The sequence below is a fragment of the Hipposideros armiger genome, unplaced genomic scaffold (genome assembly GCF_001890085.2).
Source record: "Hipposideros armiger isolate ML-2016 unplaced genomic scaffold, ASM189008v1 scaffold_255, whole genome shotgun sequence".
Taxonomy (NCBI): Eukaryota; Metazoa; Chordata; class Mammalia; order Chiroptera; family Hipposideridae; genus Hipposideros; species Hipposideros armiger.
In genome coordinates, this window is record NW_017731605.1 from 2,377,328 (window position 1) to 2,400,008 (window position 22,681).

General features: G+C 41.4%; 1 protein-coding gene across 1 annotated transcript in view; it reads right to left on the reverse strand.

The window, feature by feature from the left end:
- Positions 1-815: 815 nt before the first annotated feature.
- The window catches only part of LAMA3 (laminin subunit alpha 3), a 69,818-nt gene continuing 47,952 nt past the window's right edge, over positions 816-22,681 (reverse strand). Inside the window, exons 26-38 of the mRNA XM_019656179.1 lie at positions 21,892-22,009; positions 21,391-21,525; positions 19,419-19,558; positions 18,708-18,833; positions 17,457-17,610; positions 13,464-13,633; positions 10,676-10,859; positions 8,653-8,793; positions 5,526-5,685; positions 5,288-5,418; positions 3,404-3,497; positions 2,049-2,168; positions 816-1,280 (exon numbers count right to left, since the gene is read on the reverse strand). Of these exons, the coding sequence (XP_019511724.1) occupies positions 1,135-1,280; positions 2,049-2,168; positions 3,404-3,497; positions 5,288-5,418; positions 5,526-5,685; positions 8,653-8,793; positions 10,676-10,859; positions 13,464-13,633; positions 17,457-17,610; positions 18,708-18,833; positions 19,419-19,558; positions 21,391-21,525; positions 21,892-22,009 (1,819 nt within the window). The 3' untranslated portion in view covers positions 816-1,134. The remainder of the gene's footprint in view (positions 1,281-2,048; positions 2,169-3,403; positions 3,498-5,287; positions 5,419-5,525; positions 5,686-8,652; positions 8,794-10,675; positions 10,860-13,463; positions 13,634-17,456; positions 17,611-18,707; positions 18,834-19,418; positions 19,559-21,390; positions 21,526-21,891; positions 22,010-22,681) is intronic.

A 22,681-nucleotide genomic window follows, 5' to 3' on the forward strand; every position in this document is an offset into this window, starting at 1 on the left:
GTGTTTGTATAGATATGGTTGTTAGAAAGCGTGCCCACAGGACTGCAGTGTGAGTGTCATAAAAGAGCACTGCTTTGAAGGGAACATGGCTCAGTTTCAGAAGTGGAGGGCACATAGCTTTAAGAAAGCATACAGGATTACGATACCAAATTTCAGAATTATTTGCTATTTTCCTCCTGATGAACAAATGCTATGTAGAAGATACAAAAATGCTTGCATAGTCTGCTTTGTTAGGCGGAGTGGTGCTGGGTAATAATATTGGTCTAGTACATAGTTCCTTATTTTATTGATAAAACAAAAAGCAATTCCTCTTTTCCATTTGACTACTGTTAGCTTGCCATGAAAAGCTTTAATTATAGCACATATATCCATTTTCAGCTTCCCTACTAGATAGTTTTTGTTCTTAAGGAACTGATGATCATAATCTAGACTTGGTCAGTGGTAGACTGTATGTGGGAAGGAAGTGGAATTATAGGTTTTTTAATTCAGTTTATTTACTACTTTATGAGTATTATGTGTCTCCCCAGTTGGAGTCCATATTCCTTCAGGGCAGGAATTACTTCTTATACCTGACTGTAGACCCAACACTGAACACACCAGAGTACCTCACCAGTATGTGCTCTATAATTATTTGTAGAAAATTGTGTTGTAGGCAGCACACTGAACATGTGCTGAAGAATTAATACAATCAACAATGACCATCAAGCCATTGGTTTTATGCTAATAAAACATCATAATTTAAAGAGTACACTGCATTTATTTAACCCCATAAATTATAACCCCTTAACACATGTAAAATTTTTGTATTTTTAAAGTGCTTTAAAAGATATTTATTTTTTTAAACAAGTGGAAAATAATCTTTAAAAGACATTTCATTTTTTTTAGTGGAAAATATTACCAAAAGCATACAACAATTTGTTCATCATCTTCAAGAAATGAAATTTGTATAGAAAATACATATGTAGCACTGAATGCCAAAAGGATGGGTATGAGTGGTCAAAGTTCAAATTGGATTTGCTAGTAAACCCATCTGCATGGTGTCTTAAGTGAAGAATGACCTTGAGTGGGGAGAGGAAGGTGTGCTGGTGATCAGTGTTTTGAAGGTAAATTTCCTCACTGTGTAGTAGGTTTGAGTTAGTGGTCAGGACAGCCATTCAGACTGACAGTCCCCTGGACTTCCACTGCTTCAGTGACAGGGAGAGGAATGTGGTTGACTTCAATATTCTTCAGACAGCCAAAAAATGATTTCCATACAGGGAGCTTCAGGATCTTCAAGTTGGCTGAAAGAGAAAAGGAGAGGCATTCAATGGACAATTCATACTATCACATGAATCCACCCAATTTAAAAAATATTTGGATTCGAACTAAAGGAACCCAGGGCCTCAGACCACCTGACCGGGTCATTTCCTCCCTTTAACACCCAACATCCCACCTGCTGTGATAAATCAGCACAAGGCTACTCTTCAAATTCTTCAAAGAAGGAGATTCCACAGCCCAAATCAATAGATAATAACTCTGAACACTAGAGCTTTTTATGGTTATGGAAGACCTATAAAATTAAAGACCAAGCTATTTGGAGGGACATAAAACAATGAAGAATGATAAGACTCTTCCCAGGCAAAATTCCAGTCTTGAACCTGACTCCATCTCAACCTACTGATTCTCCCATCTGGCCCCACAAAGCTTAATAACTCACCAGTAAAACTTAATGCCTAGAGAGGAGAGACCAATTTCTCAGCCCCTTTCCTGATTCTTTGCTGATATCAGCTTCCAGGTTAATTCAGACCCTTAAGAGAGGCTTATAAATTATAGGCTTGAGACAAGCGGAAGCCGCAGTAACATGGCCTGGTCTGCTGAGAAATGTGCCCACTGCTGGCAGTTAGGTTTTCCCAGGGGGTAGAGAAAAGGGCCTCATCATTTCCCCTGGATATCCAACAGCTGCCCTGCTGATAACCCATGGGCTGGGGCACAGCATTTGTTGGGTGAAGGTGGCAATGTCGAGAAATGACATGGGGCAATATGGGTGTAGCAGTCAGGACAGGAGTTACCTGGAACACCTCCAATGTGTAGTGGCTCCTGAGTGCTGACAGATGGGAAGGGGAGTCGTCCAGCTGTGTAGCTATTATCTGTGTCCAGTTCCAGGTGCAGGATGTGTTGTTTGATGGTGACTGGAGGGAAAGGAAGCCGGTCAGGTATTACCTGAGGAGAGCCCGGCCCACTGTTTCATGTTTACACTAGTGTGTCACCACTGATTTCTTTTTAACTCTTTCCTGTAGGACCCGTGGGAACACTGTTCACAGGAATTCGGTCAATTTAGACATCAATTCAACTTATCTCTCCACACCAGGTGGTGTTTAGGTGCTTCCACATATATTACAGACTTTAATCCTTGAAATGAATCTGTGAGAAAGATATTATCATTCCTATCTGCCAGATAAGGGGCTGTGACTCTCAATCATTGAGGAGCTTGACAAGATGGCTTGATTATAAGTTAAATGAGTTGGGATTCAAGCCCTGGTCTCCTGTCTCCAGGAGCCATGCTTATGTTATGTGATCTCAACTTGAAGACTTTGACTCCTGAAACCTGACTCCAGGGACAGTTGCTTTTGAAATAAAAATTCCTTCCATGTTAACAATTTTAACTAATTGCAGTGTAGTTAGCTTTCAAATTAGCCAAGAAAAGACTACTTTTTTTTTACAAAAGGTATTTCAGTCAATACAAGTAAATATATCTCCAAACTAATGTCCACAAGTTATTCATAAAATAGCAGATTCAATTTGAGAGATTGTACCTGTTCTCTACTCAGTGGTTTGTCTAAATCATTTGCATTAATAGTAAATGTTGTTGAAAAAATAACCTAACAATGAACTTTAACAATTAGCAAGAACAAATACTAACCAAGCACTTACTATGGATTGAACACTGTTAAACCCTTTAAGTGCATTATCCCACTTAATCTCCACCACCCTGGGAGGTGTACACTCTTTTTATCTCCATTGTGCAGATGAAGAACCTGAGGGTGAAGAGCAATTAAGTAGCTTGCCCAAGGTCACACAGGTAAGGGCTGGGACTGAGATTTGACCTCTTTGACTTGAGAGCCAAAATCTAAATCACAATGTTATACTACCTTGAAAATAAGCACAGTTTATCAGTTTCCTGGGATTAAAAAAAAACAAACAAACACAAATCTCAGTATGTTATAGAGAGCTCGAGGCAGCAGCCATGAGTTACATAAATGTGTTGGGGGTCAGAATGAACATGTTCTCACTGTGTCAACCTGGTGGGCTGACCCTGGTCAGACATTAATGGATAAATGAATGGAGGCTGCATGTGGGACATTCAAGTCCAGATGGAAAGGGGGACTATTTCAGTGTGTTAACAATAGGCTGCTGGACGTCATACCTGCCACGGAGTGCCACTGTCCATCACACAGAGACCGCTTTGGTGTGACTGATGTCAAGATCCCACCTGCTTCACTGTCCACAGAGGCCATGACCTGAAACACATATGCATTTTCCTATTTCCTTCAGAAAGGCAGGTGGAGCCAGTTTCCCCTGCCATCTTCCCTTCCCAACCTTTCTTCCCTGATGGCTCAGGAGCACTTTAGATATAGGTTCCCCTCTCCCACACCAAGTGGTCACATGGAGTCCACGGCTTTGCAAGAATCTGTGCTGTATCTCTTCCAGGAAAGCAAGCTGCAAACCTAGAGACCTGCCTGAAGTTCGGCCAAAGTCAATAAGCCCTTCTCCTCAGTGTCCTGACCCCTCACCCATCAGGTCCTACTCAAAGGTTACTGATTAGCATCAAAGATATTTCTTAGCTGTTCATATGTGACAGTGGCTCTGTTTAGAAGGACATGTAAAATTTTGAAGGCAAAAATGCTTGCTGAGGCTTACATCCTGTTGCAAGGGCCAGCCAATTTTAATAACTCCATGAATGCATGACTTATAGAGAGGGTTCTCATCCCAAGAAATCAACAAGCTAGCCTATTGCGTTTGTACTGTGCATGTATCAGGGGTCAGGCACTCAGCGTGCTACTGTGTAGAATCCCGCATTTCTGCTCTTTGGGCCGGGATTCTCCAAGGACAGAATCAAGGTCAATGGAATGAGAGGACTAAAATAAGTGTGTTGATAAATAATTTACATTTAATTTGCATGTAGCTAGAGAGTGCAGCCTATTCTCAGGCAATTTTCAAGCTAAACAATGTGACCGCTGTTATTCAGGTCATCATGTCTCGGTTTCACTTTGTGGTTATTTCCTATCCAGAAGCTCTCATTGGAGACTCTCCCCAACCCCTGCCCTGAAAAACCAGCCTTGCCTCAGCCTTCAACAAGCAGATAGTTGCCGGCTCCTTGGAACTTCCAGAGACCTGCTCAGACATTAAGGCTGCAACTTAAATAAAAAGTGTTCTAGGAGTTTGGACTATTTCATTTTCTCCTTCGAGTTTTCCCCCTCGCTTTTAATAAACTGTGGAAAGATGGAGGTGAAAGAAAATGGCACATTATCAGTTTTGGCCTTCGGGCCTTAACTCAGTCTCCTGGAAAAATGTGGTTTTAAAGAGATTTTTTTGAAAACGAAAGTGATATAACTGGGTCATGAAAATAAGGTACTGACTAAGCCTGTGAGTAGTGGGCAGAATGGAGCAGCAGAAGCATGCACTGAAGAAGGAACCCATGAAAAGCCAAGAGAAGCCTGTGAGAAGACCCAGTGGCCGGCTTGGCTACTGGGACCAGAAAGGCTGGAGATTGTGTAGAGAGGATGAGGGAAATCTGAAACTGAGGCCGTGGACTCAGGGCCATTGGTATGGAGGTGACATGGTAGAGACGGCTGGTAAGAAAATGTATCCCGTGACTTCCAGCACTGCCTTTATGCATAAAAGTAGAGATGTGACAAGGATGAAGGGGAGGAGAGAAAAATGAACATCGGCTGGGTATGTGACAGTTTCTATTCTCTTGACAAAAGCCCTAAGATATAAGCATTATTATCTACAGTCTAAAGATAAAGAAATTGAGTCTGAAAGAGGTTAAGTAACTTTCTTAGAGCCATATAAGTAAGTGGTGCAGCTGGAATTCAGCACAGCTTGTTTGAAAGGTGAAGAATAGAGAACATTGATGATCAAATTACTTGCTGAAGAAAAAGGTAAGTCAGCCTTGAAGTCAGGTCTTTTAAATAGAAGACTGGATTCTACTCTCTACCATCACTTCACCTACTATGGTCTCCAAAAATGGAATCCGGTTCTAATATAAATTCATATGCCCTTCCCACGTCATCAGACTGCTGCGCACCTTTCCTGCCTCCATGTAAACACATAAGTGCCTCCCGGAATGACTGCCGATGTGTATTAGGATTCCAGTGAGACTTCTTGGGCGAATGCTGAAAATGAGCTTAAATTCTGGCCCCAGCAGCACAGAGTTGGCTTTCAAAAGAAAAAAAGAAATAAACAGTTAAAACATCATAATTCAAGAGAAAGATGGAGCTCTTCAAAAGACTCAAAGAAAGAAACTCTTCCAAATTGCTCCTTACCTAGTTTGACATGACCTCCCTCTTGGGAGAAATAAATGCCTTTCTCCAAAGAGCCACCCAAGCAGGGAGACACCCCAAAGCTTGCAGAAGGGGTATCCAGTGGTTTCAAATTCAACTGCAAGTTCCTCAGGCATCCCACAAAGCTGTTTTTGGGGAGACTCTGCAACCAAGTAGAAGAGAGAGCAAACTTCATTACCCACAACTGCCAGGAATGTGTGGGGTGCCAATGGTAAGGGCAGGGGTAGTTGTCTGCTAAAGGGGGGCGGTGGGGGATTCATTCTTCCTGTTTCAAAGAGTCAGGTGGGCTTGGCTGCTCCATTTGGCTCTCTGCCAAAAGTGCCAAGAAAAACTTGGATATCAGAAGTTGGTGAGTAGTCACAGTTTGAAGGTGCCACCAAACCAAGTGGTGTGTGTGCAGAGGGCAGTGGCAGTGGAGGCTGCTCACTCGTGCTGGAAGAAGAATGGGGAGGTGACCTGACCCTGGTCCACACAGAGCTGCAACAGGGGAAATTTCCACCTCACACTTCACAAATTTCACCGTTTCTTTGCAGGTACAAACCACTTCTTCGGGTTTCATAAGCCCATGTGATTGCTTAATGCAGGGCAGCTGACTGAAAAAAGAGGCCATTAGATTCCAAAAATAATGAAATGTAGAGAGGTTCCCTACATTGTTGGGCTCATTGCACCAACAATAAATCACGAGTGCCATCGAGTTAAAACAACGTGCAGTGCACAGCATCGGTGGGCTTGCATGAAGCCCTGTGTCTGCTTAAAGCTGACCTGAAACAGGCACTCTCCACCAGGGCCCAGGGATGTGCTTTTGGGCTCTTTGATCCCTTCCACTACATACCAGGTATTCTCTGTATGTGTAGTACCCTGGGGAGAGGGACTGTGCTTTCATGAAATTCTCAAGAAAGTTAAAGTATCACTGAATTACATTCCTAAACTCCCTTCTAGAAGAAATACCTTTAGGACCTTGGGATCCTACATGACAGAGGCAAGACATGATCATTTTAAGAGCCTATGGTGATATTAGAGTTGCATGTTGTGTCAGTGTCAATGATAAAGTACTGATTTGGTTCCTTATGAAATTTTTAGTTTCTTAAGATTTGCTGTCTTATAGAATGAAGACCTTGTAGCTGAGACCCAGCTCAGACTCTCCGGGATAGGCCATGGCCTGACATTGAACCCCTATAGGCTGATGGCTGGCTTTGGTATTCAGAGGCAGACATGCTTTGATTGGATGTGGCCTGCCCTTTGAGAGGATTAGAAGGAGGGTAATTCAATGGTTTGTACCCTCAGGTTGAAGGAAGTCTGTGGAAAGAAACTTGGCTTGTAAGAAAGTTGTAAATGGGGTGCTATGGATTTTCCCAGATATTAGGATGCAGAGTGTGATTTATCCTGGGCAAAAGAATACCCAAATTGTGCCGTTGAAAACTACCCCATCCTGTGATTTCTGTGAGAGGGTAATAGGTATAGATGTTGCAAAAAAGCAAACAGTAACGTTGAATATCCTGTTTAGCAATAAATATGTTCTATTATTAAATATGTAGTAGATATTACATGTACTATTCTATGTTATATATTTTTATGATACACATGTTATTATATATAATAAGGCAAAACAATACTTTATAACTTGCTGGGCCTTTGATCAAAATTCCATTGCAAAACTCTCACGGGCCAGGTTGAGCCTTGTGGGGACATCGTGGCCTAGATGGAGGTCCGCCTGATGCCTAGAATCCATGCTGGAAGAAACAACCTGTTTTAATTATGTCTACTTCCAGATTTGAGTCTTAGTCCTTCCTCTGCCACTGCAAGCACACCTCTCACCAGAATGGGCCACCAGCCATGAGAAAAGGGGTAAGAGTGGCTGAGCATCTAGCAGCGCATTTAGGTGGAGGGCAATTCCTAGGCCTGAGCTTACTTCACTTTGTGGGAGAAAAAAGCAAATACGGTAGAACGATGCCCCCCCCCCCCCCCCCAGGTAGCCCAGGTGCAATCTGAGTTCTGGCAGCATGGGGGAAGAGAGAGGGAGAGGGAACTACAGAGCTCAGCCCTGGAGCTGTGCTCCCTCAGAGCCTTTGAACTTGACAAATCCAGGGACACAACCCTCCTTCTTGGGCACAGACAGACTCGTGACTTTCCCGTAGCCCAAAGTGTTTCCAAGTTTGGCTCTTGAGAAATTTGATTTCAGACACCAAATAACATTAAAACACATATTCAGTTATGAAGTTATTCCTTTTGCAGTTCTCTTGCTAGCCTTCTGATTAGGTCTAGAGATAAATTTTAGTTTTTGTTAATACATTTTAAATACTTCTTGATCACTTGTCAAGTTCCTTTTTCTACAAATGAAGGGAGTGCAGGCCACACTATTAGCTAGGCCTTTTCAACACTTTTATTTTCATACATTTATTTTTAAGGTTACCTACTCTATGTCGTAAAGGACATTGGGTTTCCATGTATGTGAGAGAGAAAAAAATCCTTTAAAACCAAATTTAAATTAAATAGTCAGATGACTAAGAGCAAACTATTAAGTAAATGTTTTACTGGGCATGGCAAAGATAATGAAGGTGACACAAATTGCTAAAGTAAGAAAAACATTATCTTAATAAAAAATTTCTGCCTACAACCTAAAACTTATATTTTGCATTCCGTGGAATAAAAGCTAAGAAATTCACATTTATGAAGCCATGGAGAAGCCCTGAATTACTCCTTCAGGACCTGTATCTCAAGCTGCACCTTTATTTTTTTAATTGTTTTAAATTTAAAAAATTTTTTTAGCTGAGCCATCCTGCCACCTGTTGGCAGCTCAGCGGCTGCTCAGCTCGGGCCGGGACTTGAACTACTGTTGCTCAGAGCTCACACTCTTGAGTGAGCTCTTAACCAACTGAGCCACTCGGCCGGCCCCTTCAAGCTGCACCTTTAAAATGAAGGGCTGGGAATGGGGAATAGTTGGTTACTTCTCTATGGGCTTATGGGTATTAGATTATTTAAAAATCACCTAGAGTATTTTGAGATTCTTGAATATCTTATATAATTATAAGGTTATAATTATATAAGATATTCAAGATTATATTATAAGGTGCCTTATTTTGATCTATGGCTCTGAAGCATAACTACTTACCTTTGGTTTTCCTGATGGAGACGATCCCAGGAAAACTGGTGCTCTGAGGCTGATGGTGAAATTTCCAGGCACTCTTCCCTCCTGGGCCCTCAGACCATCCACAACTAAGTGCCCCCTTTTTCCATCTTGCCCAAATGCCACCTTACGAGTAAAGACAATAAGTTAATCGTATTCTTACCTTTGACAATTGGTGCTATATTTTATTTAGTGGTCACAGGAGATTTTTTTTTCAATGTTTTTCTGTCCCTTCACATAGCTTTAAAAAATCAGAGCATTTTCTCCCTAGTGTTGTCATTGTCATCATCATCATTTTGTGGGATTATGTTAGATGTTGATCAGAGTGAGCTAAAAAATGAGCTCAAAAAAAAAAGGTTGCTCAAAAGTGAACTAATAAAGATATAATTGATCTGGAAACTTATAAGAAACATAAAAAACTGAAGAGCTAAAGGAACATAAATATACACACACCCATGCAACAAAGGGGAAGGGATAGTTTGTGCAGAACTAAGGGGGGAGAAGTCACATGCTCCCTGGAGCAGGGCTCCTGGAGCAAGGGACCAGTGGCTACTTCTCTTCTAACGAGAGGAGCGAGTGTTCTAAACTCTGCCAAAAGTCAGGATCCCTGGGCTCCACTGTGGTCTCTGCCACCTCATAGCTATGAGACTATTTACTGATGGCTCCCCAATTTATACACCTGGCTGTGCCCTCTGGCCTCTACTGTTTACTGACATGTGGGCTCACTTCTCTGATAGGCAACTCATCCCTAGGATAGTCACGCCAGAGCTCCTCCTCCTCCCCAGCTCTCAATGACTCCTTTCCCAGCCACTCCCACCTCCTCCCCATCTTTTCCATTTCAGCAAAAGTCCCACAATTGACACAACAGTTGGTCCAAAATCATAGGACTCGATATTGACGCCTCTTTTTCTCACACTCTACATGCAACCCATCAGCAAGGCCTCTTGGGTCTGCCTTCAGGACACATTCTGGACGGTCCACTTCTCTCCACTTCCACTATGGCCTCTCGAAGCAAAGACGGTAGGATCCATCTGGTCTACCTGCTTCTACTCTTACCCACTTTTAGTCTCTGCAGCGAAATAGAGTTTCGAAAATATAAATCTGTTCATGCAATGCTCCTTTTTTAGTCTTAGATTCTCCAAAAGCTTCAGAGACAGAGAATAAAATGCAAAATTCTCACCTTGGCCTTCAAAGCTTAAATGATCTGGGCCCTGTTTTGCTGGTAAATCCCATTTCTTACCTTTCTGTTCTGTTCACTCAGCTAATTTCTACCTCGGAGTCTTTGTACCTGCAGTTCCCTCTGCCTAGAATACCCTCCGATAACTTCATTTGGTTGTCACCTCCTGGAGGAGGCCTTTTTTCACTATCCTATCTAAAAGAGTCTCTACTCAGTTACTTCCTTATCTTGCTTTAGTGTTTTCTCAAAGCACTTACCAGTATGGGACATTATATTGAGAATTTTGTGTTTATATGCTCCAGGATGACAGCTCATCAAATATTTGTTGACTAACTGAGTACAATTTGTCAAATCACTGAAGTTTTCTGAGTTCCAGTTCCCTCATCAGAAAAAGAAAAAAAAAAGGCCCCTTCTTGCCTTTAATTGTGTTTCTTTAAATCTGGGATGCTTAAAGGCAAAAGATGGGGGTCTTTACACTTGTGTTATGGAGAAGGCATTCTAGGCTCAGACAGGGGCCTGGAGGCCTGGAAATTGTCCTGAAGGAAAAAAATGGTCCAGGAAGCAGGGGTGGGGGTAGGCAAGGTGGAGGGAGACAGCTCAGGGGGGCATGGAAGGGACTGAAGAAGCCCATCTTGGCATTTAAAATGACATCCTGGCATGTAATGTGTAGCAGTCTCTAGTGCTGAGATGGTGGAGTGCTCAGTGCCTCCAATCACAAGAGCTCTCCCAGGGTCTGTGCCTTCATGCCGAGAAGAATGCTGAGACTCCTTTCAGCTACTCAACAGTGAATTCTGTACCAACTGGAGAGTCTAAGGCAGCCCCAGCTCTTACCGTGTGCCACGTCCCATCATTGTACTTCTCTTTGCTTTTGAGCCTCAGTTTTTTCCCTTCTGCTCCCAAAGCAAAGACCAGACGTCCCTTTGAAAGATATAGAGCCATAAAGGAGTTCTTAATGCCTGTGTGAAACACAAGCCCTCTGGAGGATGTTGTCTGCATGTCCACAACAAAGTGTGACCTGTGGGAAAAAGAGAACAATAGGCAAAGAAGGAAAATAGAGGTTTTTAGTGTTTTTCCAAATCTTCCGAAACTGGGAGAGTGAGAAACAAACCCCCAACCCCCAAACTAAGGCATGTACTGATTAAATGAACTGTCTCTGGGAATTTTTAAAAGTTATTATATTTTGGCTGTTGAAAGTTTTGTTGTATAATTCCCTAAGGCATTGGGAAATAACGTGAAAGTTCTACAGCAAGCAAGTCCCAGCGCATGCAAGGAGGAAGATCCCTTACTTAAAAAAAAATAAAAAAAATAAATAAATTGACATTTAAAAAAATTACAGTAAAATAAACATAACATAAAACTTACCATCCTAACCGTTTTAAAGGGTTTAAGTACATTCGCATTATTATGCATCTCATCTCCATAATTCTTTATCTTGCAAAACTGAAACTCTACCCATTAAACAATTCTGTATTACCCTCCCCCCAGACCCTGGCAACTACCATTCCACTTGCTGTCTATGAATTTGACTATTCTAGGTACCTTGTGTAAGTGGAATCATACAGTATTTTTATTTTTGTGACTGGTTTATTTCACTCAGCCACCTATACTTTTTAAACACACTGAGTATGCATTTGATTGTATACATGCAAACAGAAGTTGTGAAGAGATGTTGGGGGATAACTTGAATAACAAGGATTTGATTTGAATATCAGGCAAGGATTTTCTTTCTATAAGACACATTTAGCACAGAGACACAGAAGTACAGATCCACCTTTTCCCACCCACCTTGACATTTCTCAGATCTTAATACCTCACCTATGATGGAACAGGAATTAAGCAAGTATCATGCAGTAAAAGCAGAGAATGAAAGTTAATATTCATTTGCATGATGGTTACATATCATATGCACATCTGGCCAAACAGGCTTTACTTTCTATGAAGACTCAATTCATTCATCTATCCATCCATTCCTTTACTTATTCATTCATTCAACAAATATTTAATGAGAGTGTAGTATGTCTAAGGCACTGTGGTGGACACTGGGAATGCAGCAATGGACGTTTCACTCCTTGAGCTGTTTATGGTGCACCCCACTCAGGTGCATGGAGAGGGGTGCCTAAAAGTGCAGTGGGAAGAGGTGGTGGGAGATACAGGTATTAATTAATAGGCTGTCATCACCCATTCTTTGTGGTTTATATCAAGGTGCACACCAGACAGAAAGCAGGAACTGGGTCTATCCTACTTAAAGCTGTATCCCCAGTGCCTAGGACACATTAGGCCCTCAAGAAATAGTTACTGAATTGAATTAAATGCCAAATGGAAAATTTGGAGGCAGAATCAGGAAGTGGAAAAAAATTGCACTGTTAACTTCTCTTTGCTTTTCAATACCGTGAGGCTGAGCAAACACTAAGATACACTTTAATTCTTCAGATTAGCAAGTTCCCTTGAGGGTAACATTCTTCAAAACGAAAAAGAAATCTATATTTGTTCAATTCAACCAAGCAGATGGTGACACTGCTCAATATTTCTCTGGGTGTATCTGTGTGTTAGTGCGGAGGTTTGGAAAATGAGGGTTAGCCAATTTAAGGAGGATATCAGAGCTTGCTACAGCGTTAAAGTACTTTGCATATGCGGGCTTGGTTATCAGATTTGACATGTGCTCTCCAGAATCATTTCCTAAAGCAACTTGCTTTCAGAAAAGACTAACTGACTAACACTCGAAGGCGGCAGTAAAAAGCCTGACTTTCTCAGAGCCACACTGCAGTCTCAGGCACCTTCCTACCCACTTCTTCCTTCCCCTCTCCATTCAAAGGCATCAGGCCCCTATCTCAGCTGACAGTTCTCCTTGCCAGCTGGTGCCCCTCCCCCTTTCTCTACAGGAACAATAAATCTCCTGCACATTGAATCCCATCCTGACATCTGCATCCTGCAGGACCTGAACTGGCACAGGGCCTGAGCTCACACGGCCAGCGAATGGCTGAGCAGGCACTGAAAGCCAGGTCTTTTGGGCCCCTGGGAAAATCTGCTCCTAGAGATAAGTCATAAAGGAACTTTTGGCACCTTTTTATTTATGTCTCCTTCAAATCACATAAAAATGACAAACTTTGTTTTCCTACCTTTTTTTTTCTGACATAATTATTATCTCTTCTCATTCTTTCATCCCTCAAAGAGATGCAACTTTTTAGCACAAAAAGTCCAAATGTATTTTCTAAAACTGATCTATCTGGCACTGAGCCTACCTAAAAGAATGATTTTCCTCTGATGATAGAATGTAGGAGAAGAAAGGTGATTTATCACAGAAATAAATAGCAGCTTTGAAAAGAATCATCAGCCTTATTTTTAGAACACTGTCAATTCTAAACCAGAGCTGAGCTCATTGTTTCAGCCTTTGAGCAGTACATGTCACGTGTGCATTCCAGCTGGGGAGGGAACCCACTCGGGCAATCATGCTTCATGTCCTGTGCAGGCTAGCACCTCTTTTCACAAAAGTGGTAGTGCCACCATCATTAGTGACAGGTGCATGACAGGTTGCATGGTGTCATGCCGGCTAGTCTACTCTGGAGTAAAATCACAGAGTCAGGTTCTGAGTTGGAGTGGGGGCAGGAAAATTAAATCATACCTGGGTTTCAGCATCTCCTGGGGAAGCGTGAATAGCAAGTGGCTGGTGGGACTGTCTCCAAACCTGAGGGCTCTGTGATTGGGTTGGGCCTGGGAAGGTGATGGACAAGTCTGAGCATCTCGCCACACCTCTGCATTCCTTGGGGAGGCCATGGGTGTGTCCTGCAATGGCTACATGGGAAAAAAACACAAAAAATCAGGACAGTTAATTATCAGGGAAAGAATGAAGAATGCTTATAGTGCCAAGTGCCTGGCTCAGTTTTTACTGTTGATCCTAAGAGAGGAATTGAATACAAATGAATTCATCCTTGGAGAGGGTGGATGTTATTCCTACCCTACACAAGTCTGCTCTCTTTCCTAACAATGCTGCACCTGGGACCAGTGGATATCCAGAGCCGCTCTCCACCGCAGGGCTTGGTTAGAACCAGAGTATCTCTTGAGAGCCAGCATTTGGCCAGCAGCACTGAGGCCTGCGCAGCCAGCCTGTGGGACACGAAACTGCCTCACCACCTCCCCCTTGGGGCCATTCACTCTGGCTTTTGCAGCAGGGCAGTGAAAGGACCAAGACAGCAAGACACAGAAGATGTCGGGGGACCACAATCTGTGTCCACTTTCATCAGAGTTGGCCCATGCACAGAAGTCTGTCCTGAGCTGGACGGTGCTTTGAACTTTTGACCAGGTCTGTTTTAATGCAGAATACAACCACAATAAACATCAAATATAACTAGAAAAATTGTTGGAAGAAATTGAGACTTGCCAGCCCTGATCCCTCCCTTCCTTTTCTCTGCTACAAAGCCCAGATTTGAATGACATGTCCATGCATTTCCCAGGGGTCTCAGAGCCCAGGAGGGATCTCCATTCTTCAAAGTGAATGGTGGGAATTCATCTTGCTAGGGATTGGTTCAGGAATGAACATGTGACCCCTCCTGGCCAATAAGCCTTGAGGGGAAGTCAGGGGGCGGGGCCTCTGAGAACAGATGTGTGCTTCTGGTGCTGGGTATTGTTACTTAAGGGTATGTCACCCTCAACTGTGCAGGATAGAGCCAAAATGATGGTGAGGAAACAGAGCCCCGTCCTGATGCGCCAGCCTTCAAGCCCCATCTATGTCTGTTAATGTGACACTATAGACTCCTGACGGGTTAAACCATTTTGCAGTGGATGTTTTGGAACTAGCAGCTGAAAGCTTCCCAACAGATTCCGAGTTCTTCAAGATCAGGTTTTCCTCCCCAACCCAATTCCTAGATAGGGTGGTCAGAATGCAAATTTGATACATTATTTAAAACATTGCTGAGTGGAAACGTTCAATCACCAGAAAGTTAAGTGAATTGCTTAAAACCACAGCCAGACCTGGACCCTACTGCAGCTTAGGATGTGAAACTCCGTAATCATGTTAACTATAGAAAAATGTCAACACTACATCAGGCCATCCAGGGCTCGCCTGGTCTAGTTTGAGTATGATTCCAAACTTACCTTTGCCACTCTCCTTTCTCTACCAAATTTCCTCTGTTCACCAAGCTTCCTAAGCCTGCAGAGGCCACATGTGAAGAGCATGTGACTGTGAAGAGCACATTCTTTGGGATTCTACAGTCCTAAGCTCCAATTCTGGATCTATCATTTACTGACTGGGTGTTCTCAGCTGTCTTTTTTTAACCTCTTTGAGACTCAGTTTCCTGACCTATAAAGTTGGCATTTTTTTCTGCTCTTAGAGGGGTGTATTGAGAACTGAAAGAGACAGTATGAAGACCTGTGAAGATCAGGGAGAATGCACGTAGTGTCTTGTACCTGTGAGTTCCACTCACATCCTAACCTCCTGCTTTGGGCTTTGGCTCATGTAGCAATACCATCCACTTGTCTAAATTCAACCCATGCTCCAGACACAGTTCGTGTGTCACCTGCTCCAAAAGGACTCCCCTGATCTCTGTGGCAGGGAAAGTCCTGCTGTACCACGCCTGCAGCATGTTTGGTCCCTTTCACTTAGGTCGCTAGTGTGTTTAATAATAAATAATAGTAATAATAGTAATAATAATAATAATAATAATAATAATAATAATAGCTAATTTTACTGAGTGTTTACCATGTGCCAGGCACTTTTCTACATGTTTTTTATTTTTTTCCTCATTTAACCCTCACAGCACCATGAGATAGTACTATTATATACCCTCATTTATGTTGCAGGAAACTACACCCACAGAGAGCTTCTATAAGCATTCAAGGTCACACACCTATTAAGTGAAAATGCCTAATGCAAACCCAGGAAGTCTGACCCCAAAGTTCAGCACTTAACTACAAAGCTCTGTTGCCTTCTCTCTGTTATTGGGCTTTTTGGAAGCAGAATTAATGTCTTAGTCCATGTAATCTGGGGGCTTGCACAGAACAGGGAGGAAATTAAGTTCAGTGTATTCACTGGTGTCTCCCACATCAATAGCTCCATTCCCACCCTATCTGCTGAAGCCCACACAGAGACACCTGACAGTCTCCCACCAGTCTTCTCTACCTGGATGTCCTGCAGGCACATGCCACTCAATATGTCACAAACTCCATTCATTCTCTTTCCCTCCAAATACTTGTCCTTGTCCTCTCTCCACGATGGCATGTCCATCTAGTGAATAACCCAGACTAGATACCTCAGGATTTTATTAACCCCTGTTTCTCCCTTGCCACCACATTCAATTATTATGAGTCATGTATATTCTATCTTCTAAATAGCTTTGAGTTCACTTCCTTCTCTCCATCTCCACCATCGCTGTGCTAATTTAGTTTCTCTGTAACTTTCAGCCTTACAGTGAAAAAATGAATATATGACTTCATTCCCAATGGGGCAGGGCTAAAGATGTTCTTTTCATAACAGTGAAATGACAACCATTTGGGATTTATTAAGCATATTCCTTCTTTAATAGCATAAAACATTTCTTATTATGTACCATCTATTCAACTCCCCCAAATCTTTGCACAGCAGGGAAATATTGGCAGACAAGCAGTGTGTGGTTGACGTTAAGTGAAAAGTGTGTTGAACAGAAGCACATTGCTCTTAAGAGCGCAGAGTCTGGAGTCAGGCTGCCTGGGTTTGAATTGCAACTCTACCTTCCTTCTACTGGGGCTTAGGCAAAGTGCTTGCCTTTCTAAACCGCAACATCCTTTTCTGTAAGATGTGGCTAGTAATAGTACTTCTCTCACAAGGTTACTTGTGGATTAGTAAGAAAATCCACTTAAAGAGCTTAGTGTAATGCCTGGCACATGGGAGGTGCTCAATGTTATCCATTAATTATATTAATTGTAACCTCAGACATGGGGAGGTCACACCCTTGACCTCAGGCAGAGCAAGGAATTCTTTAAGTCTAAACCCTGTGTTCAATTCATTATGATGCTTCTACTCCTCCAAATAAGGAATTTCCTTTCCTTTTAGCCTCTCTTAGAGTTGCACGTTAGAATCACCCAGGGGGCTTTGGTCTTGCCACCTGGACCCACCTCAAGAGCATCTGACTTAATTGAGTAGGATGCAACCTGAGTGTTTGGATTTTAAAAGCTCCCCAGGTGTTACTCATGTGTAGTCAAAGTCAAGCTGCACTGGTCTCAGCAGGGCCTGGGTGCATGTGTATATCGGTCACAAGAGATAGGACAGAGGAATGTCTGTGGGGAGAAGGGGCATGGTCCCTGTGTTCTAGAAACAGTCAACATACCTGCTGGAGATGCAGCAGAAATGTCAAAAGAATGAGACATCAGCTACAGAAATTTGTAAACCTCGGTCAAGGTTCTATTTGTTCTATAACTGCAAAAATTGCCAAATTGTCATCAAGATACAAAATAAGAGCTAGAAAGAGAACCGCTGTGGCCTTTTGGTATAATCCAGCTGTTGACCCGTCAATCCCACTCCCTGGAAGCACTGACCACCACGGGCTCAGGTGATCTACACCCCTCCCACTCCTCCTGCCCTCTCCCCCAACATCTCCCATGAGATGGCAAGAAGCAAAAGCCAGGATAAAGTTCTGACACTTACCTGGTTGATATTGAAAGTCTTGGCTTTATTCAACCTTGTAGGATCTTTAAGCAACATTAGAAAAGGTGGTTTGTTTAAGCTGCAGCTTCCCAGGGACACATCTCTCTTGGTAAATTTAGTAGCCAAATCTAAGACTGTGGGACTCTGTGATGACCTGGAATGAGGGCAGAAAAGAAAGTCACTGCCCAACTCTGACACATTAAGAAAGACACATTGGCGGGGAGAGGTTGTTCCAAAAATACTCATTCTTACTGTCATGGCTTCTGGGTAACCTTTCATCTCCTGCCTGTAACTTCTATCTAGAGGAGTCATTGGCTCACAGAGGGTGAGGATGTGCTGTCACATCTGTACCCATAAAACACCCAATGCTGTGCCTTGCCAGCAAGGGGCTTGAGAAACATTTCTTCTTCTTTTTCCTTTCCTTTGGTGTTTGAATGACCAGGACTCTGGCAAAGACTGACTACTACAGTTCTTCCTTTGGAATGGGTGTCATATAGAAATGAAATGTGCACAGAGGAGAAACACGGGCAATGGACGATCTAGAATGATGGTGTACATAAGGAAACCTCAGAAGTGAGTTTGTGGAAGGATTTATCTCACTGCATTTGAGTAGGAAAGTCTCACAGATAAATCTGTTTTATCTCACAATTGTTGTCTATGCCTTGATGGACAAGAGGAGCCCACAAGCTCCTGACAGGCTGCCTGAGGTTCATGACCAGTCTTGGGTCCTTCCTCTGCCCTGGGGAGGGTTTTGCCTCTTATCTAAAAATGATCATTTCATATTAAAAGGAAAGAACATTGAAACATTTTCATGCAAGCACCAAGCTCTACTCTCTCTACAAAAAGTCACGTTCAGTGCTGTGGTGATTTGGTTTCCTAGCACTGCAGTGTGGTCCATGCAATTCCTTGGCCTTGAAAACTGGGAGAACTGATGAAATCTAATTGTGCAATCTTAATTAAAATGAAACAAAATTTCAGTGTGAAAATTCTTCAGGGCCATAACCTGACCCTTAATTTTAATTAGACCTTTTCCAAGGTTATGTGCCAAAGCTACTCCTACAAATGAAGGCTGGGCCCAGGTGATTTTTTGTTATTGTTGTTGTTGTTGGTTTGTTTTTAATGTATGTATTGTGTCAAAGAAATCATTTTTTGAAAGGCGGTAGTAATCTGACTCCGCTAACAAACCAAAGACACTCACTCTGCATCAGCAGGCTGTTCTGATCAGCCACACACCCAGAAGACGGTACGTACCTCTGGACAAAAACATTGCTGATACAACCCTCAAAATCACTCCCGCCCAGACGCAGGGGTTTCTGGGGAAAGCTTTGCAGCCTTTGGTTACTTTTCAAAGGCTGGTCATCAATGAGAAGATGGAGTCTGAAAGAGAAGGAAAGCAAAACAAGAGTGAGAAGTGCTGGGAGAAAAAGGTTGTCACCTTGTGGTCAACTTATTGTCTTCAATTCTGACTCAGTGTCCTTTACATAAAATAACTTGCTACACTAGACTTATTTTTAAATAAGCATTTAAACTTCTTTTCATGTATTTCTTTCTGCACATATTTTTATTAAAGTATTTTATATATACTGAAAATGCATATATCACAAGTATACAGCTAAATGAGTTTATGCAATGTGAATACACCGATATCACCAGCACCCAGATAAAGAACTGACCAGCACCCCGGGAAACATGGCATCACATGTAGATGTAGATCTTTCATTGTCTTTCCTCCCATTTTATTCCCCTATTTTGAATATACCACAATTTATCCATCCAATGCTGATTGGTTTGTTTTTTTTTAAATGAGGAAATGATATAGAAACAGGGAGAAGACCAGAACTTACTACTAAAATAGTGTCAGCATCAAGGACAAATATTTCACAAGAAAAGATTCTAGAAAATTCCATTAAACTAAATAAAATAAAATTGTTAGAACTCTGTCACAAGTGCCATTCCACTCACCCAGAGTCGTCACTTATAACAGATACGTGATGCAGTAAACCATCCATGTATGTCTGTGGAGATTTAAAAATTGGGCTGCTGCTATCCCTGGTGCTGAGTTCAATGTGACCATCTTCTAGGGTGACCTGTAGGTTACCTGTCTGAAAACATCATAGAATATACCCATCAATGCAATTAATTTGCATTTAAGGATTACGAATGCATCAATAGTGAATTTATGATCAAAGCTATGTATAAAAGAGTCAGGATGTTCTGACCCAAATGTTTTGACTTTGCTAGTTTGATCAAAAGATTATTTTTAAATATTTTAACTCTATGTTTATGAACATAAAAATCTTATGCAAATTATTTCAACACTGATAAATTTATCAAAAGCATTTTATGGACCTACATTCATAAACCATTTTAATTTCTCTATCACTTATAGAAAACAGTTAAACCCTTTCTAAATTTTTCTATTTCCACTTTCTGATGAAGTTATTTTCATCAATCAATTCTTTTCTGAATAAACTTTACAATAAAGCCTTGATTCATTAATTTATTTTATATATGTGATTGTAACAATGATAGCTTCCCTTTAGTCATTATGAATTTTTTAAATTTTCTGGTCATAATTTCTAGGAATTCAATTTTCCACTGTCAAACTCTGCAGATATAAATTCTGGCAAGATGATTTGATTCTTCCTGTAAATTCTTAATATAAAATATGTGAAGTTTTAGCAGTTGTCATTTTAATTTTGCTGATTTTTTTTCTACCAAGTACAATTTTTGTGGTTTTCAGCAAGATGTAATTCCTCAGTGAGTTTTTAGTCTAAAATAATTTTACAGTGTGTGGTTGCAGCCATTGTCAGGTTCATTTTACATTGGCTTTATTTTTTAGTTGGCAAAATTCAATGTGAATTGGATTAAAAAATGCTAATTGACATGTATTTCTTAGCCAACCCATTATGAAGTTGAAGTCAATGTTCCTAGGATATTTCTAGGATTCCAGCATTGCCCAGGATTCATCTCATCTTCTGCTACACCAATTCTTCCATCTGCTTTTGACCATTTTGTATATTGTGTACTAACTGTCCTAATCCTTGGTAGAGGAAACAAGTGTTGGGTGTCAAAAAAATACATCAAAACATCCTGTTTTGATGGAAAAGCCACTCTCGCAATCCAAATGTTAGCATGTGCTTCTTTAGTACTAGTTTTTGAAAAAAGATCTATAAAGGCTGATGAGCAAAGATGTCAGGAGAGGAGAGGCCTTGTAATAAGACAGAAGCACAGAGTCAGCTACTGTCCTTCCTTTCAACAAATACTAGATGTCTGTTGTGCTGGAAATTCTGAAGAAACAATTCCAAGAATGACAGAACGCTACTTCTGTATTAAAATTCCACTCATCACACAAGGGGATTCCTTAGTATTAGCTGACTTCTACACCTATATAACCACACTAGCTAAACCCTCTTAAGTTATAGAGGGTACCTCCTTGTTGAAGAGAATTTCTGTGGCTCTATTGTGCATGAACAAAGAGAAAAGGCCCTTCTTTTCTCTCATTCCCCAGATGTAAATATTGTCCAACTACCTACTGCCAAAGGAGAGCTATCTGTTGTGGAAGCAAAAAGGAATAATGGGGATATGTTCTGGTTTTTTTCCTAGATCTAAAAATTTAAGCTACATTATTACTTACAACAGTTATAATTCACTTTGAATCAAAAATAAATAAAAAAGCAATGAAAATGAGGCCATGAATATCCACAAATTCAACTCTGTGAACTATAATGCACTGTCTAAGCTTGGTTTCCTTCAGCACCTACCGTGCGATGGGGAATAACTTCCACGATTGAAATATGCAATGGCATTTACTGGGTGATGATAGATAAAATGTCCAGCTAGTTTACGTTCAAAGTCTCTCTATTGTTTTTGACATCAAACTTTGAAGCAGGTTTCAATCTTGTTCATGCAATATTTATGCAATATTTCATACCTGTGTTGGATAATTTAATAATATGCCACTGGGTTGAAAGGTCTGAAATCCAAAGGAGGCCTGGAACTGGTCAGACAAGTCCAAATTGGTGAAACTCAATTGTCCCCCCCTGGAGAATGAGGCAGATCGCACGAGCTGAAATGCAAACACAAAATAAATTACTGGCATTGTAATCATTTCATGGCTGGAATATAGGTATCTTATGCTATGTCACCTCACCTGAACTGATTAATGTGGGAAGAAATGAGAGTTTGCTTTTCTGAATGGTAATTTATCATTCATCTGTAAGTTTTTATGTGTGCAGGTGGTATTCCTTCTTTCCTACACATTTAATATGCAAACCTGAAGAGATTTTGCAAGTAGGTGGGGAGTGTATATGAGCCAGTTCATGATAACCCTGTGTGCTACCAGAAAAAAGTCCAAAGCTGATGTGTTAACGAATACCCGAAGATGCGCTGGTTGGGGAGCACTCCCTTGCAAGGTTTTGAACTCTTTACTTACTTTCCAGTCTTCTGAGCACTTCTTTGTTACTCCCACAGTATCATTCAACCTAACGACACCACTAGTTTTCTTTAGATTTTTCATGCAGCCGCGAAAAGCAGGTGTAGAAATGTTAAACCTAATTTGGGATACAAAAAGAGAAGACATGGACCAGACCAGGCTTGCCTGAGAATTGGAGCTGAAACACTGCACTCTCTACGACTTCTCACCCATAAACAAGTACATAGTTTATGGTTATCTGCTCTCAAGGGATTTCTATAATGCTACTTATTTTGTGATGCTGGGAAAGCCTACTTCCTTTCTATGTGAATCTGCATTCTCATCTTTAAAAATGAACACAATAGTGTTGACAGAAGACTGGCTGGAGTCCCCAAAGATATAGAGACATAGAAGACGCACAATATCTAGAATTGCTCTCCCACCCCTCCTGGAGTCATGGCAGTGCATGGTACATAGGAAGTATACTAATAAATCAATATACTATAAATATTAATAAATACATAAATAACTTAATAAATAAGTAATTTATTAGAACCAGGAATGCACTAGAAAAATTTTTACTCTTTTTTTTTCTGTCCACTTTTAAGTTAGCCATGGTAAACTCAGAAGAAACAAACTGTTACTTTTTGGTTCTAGTCAATTATGAGAAATGTGGCTTGGTACTTAACCAATGCCAGGCTGGAATAATGGAAAGCACTGTCTGGTTTCATATGCTGTACCCAACGCCTCCTAACTGTGCAACCTGGGCAAGGGGTTATCATGAGGGTTAATCAAGTTGATGTGCAGGAAG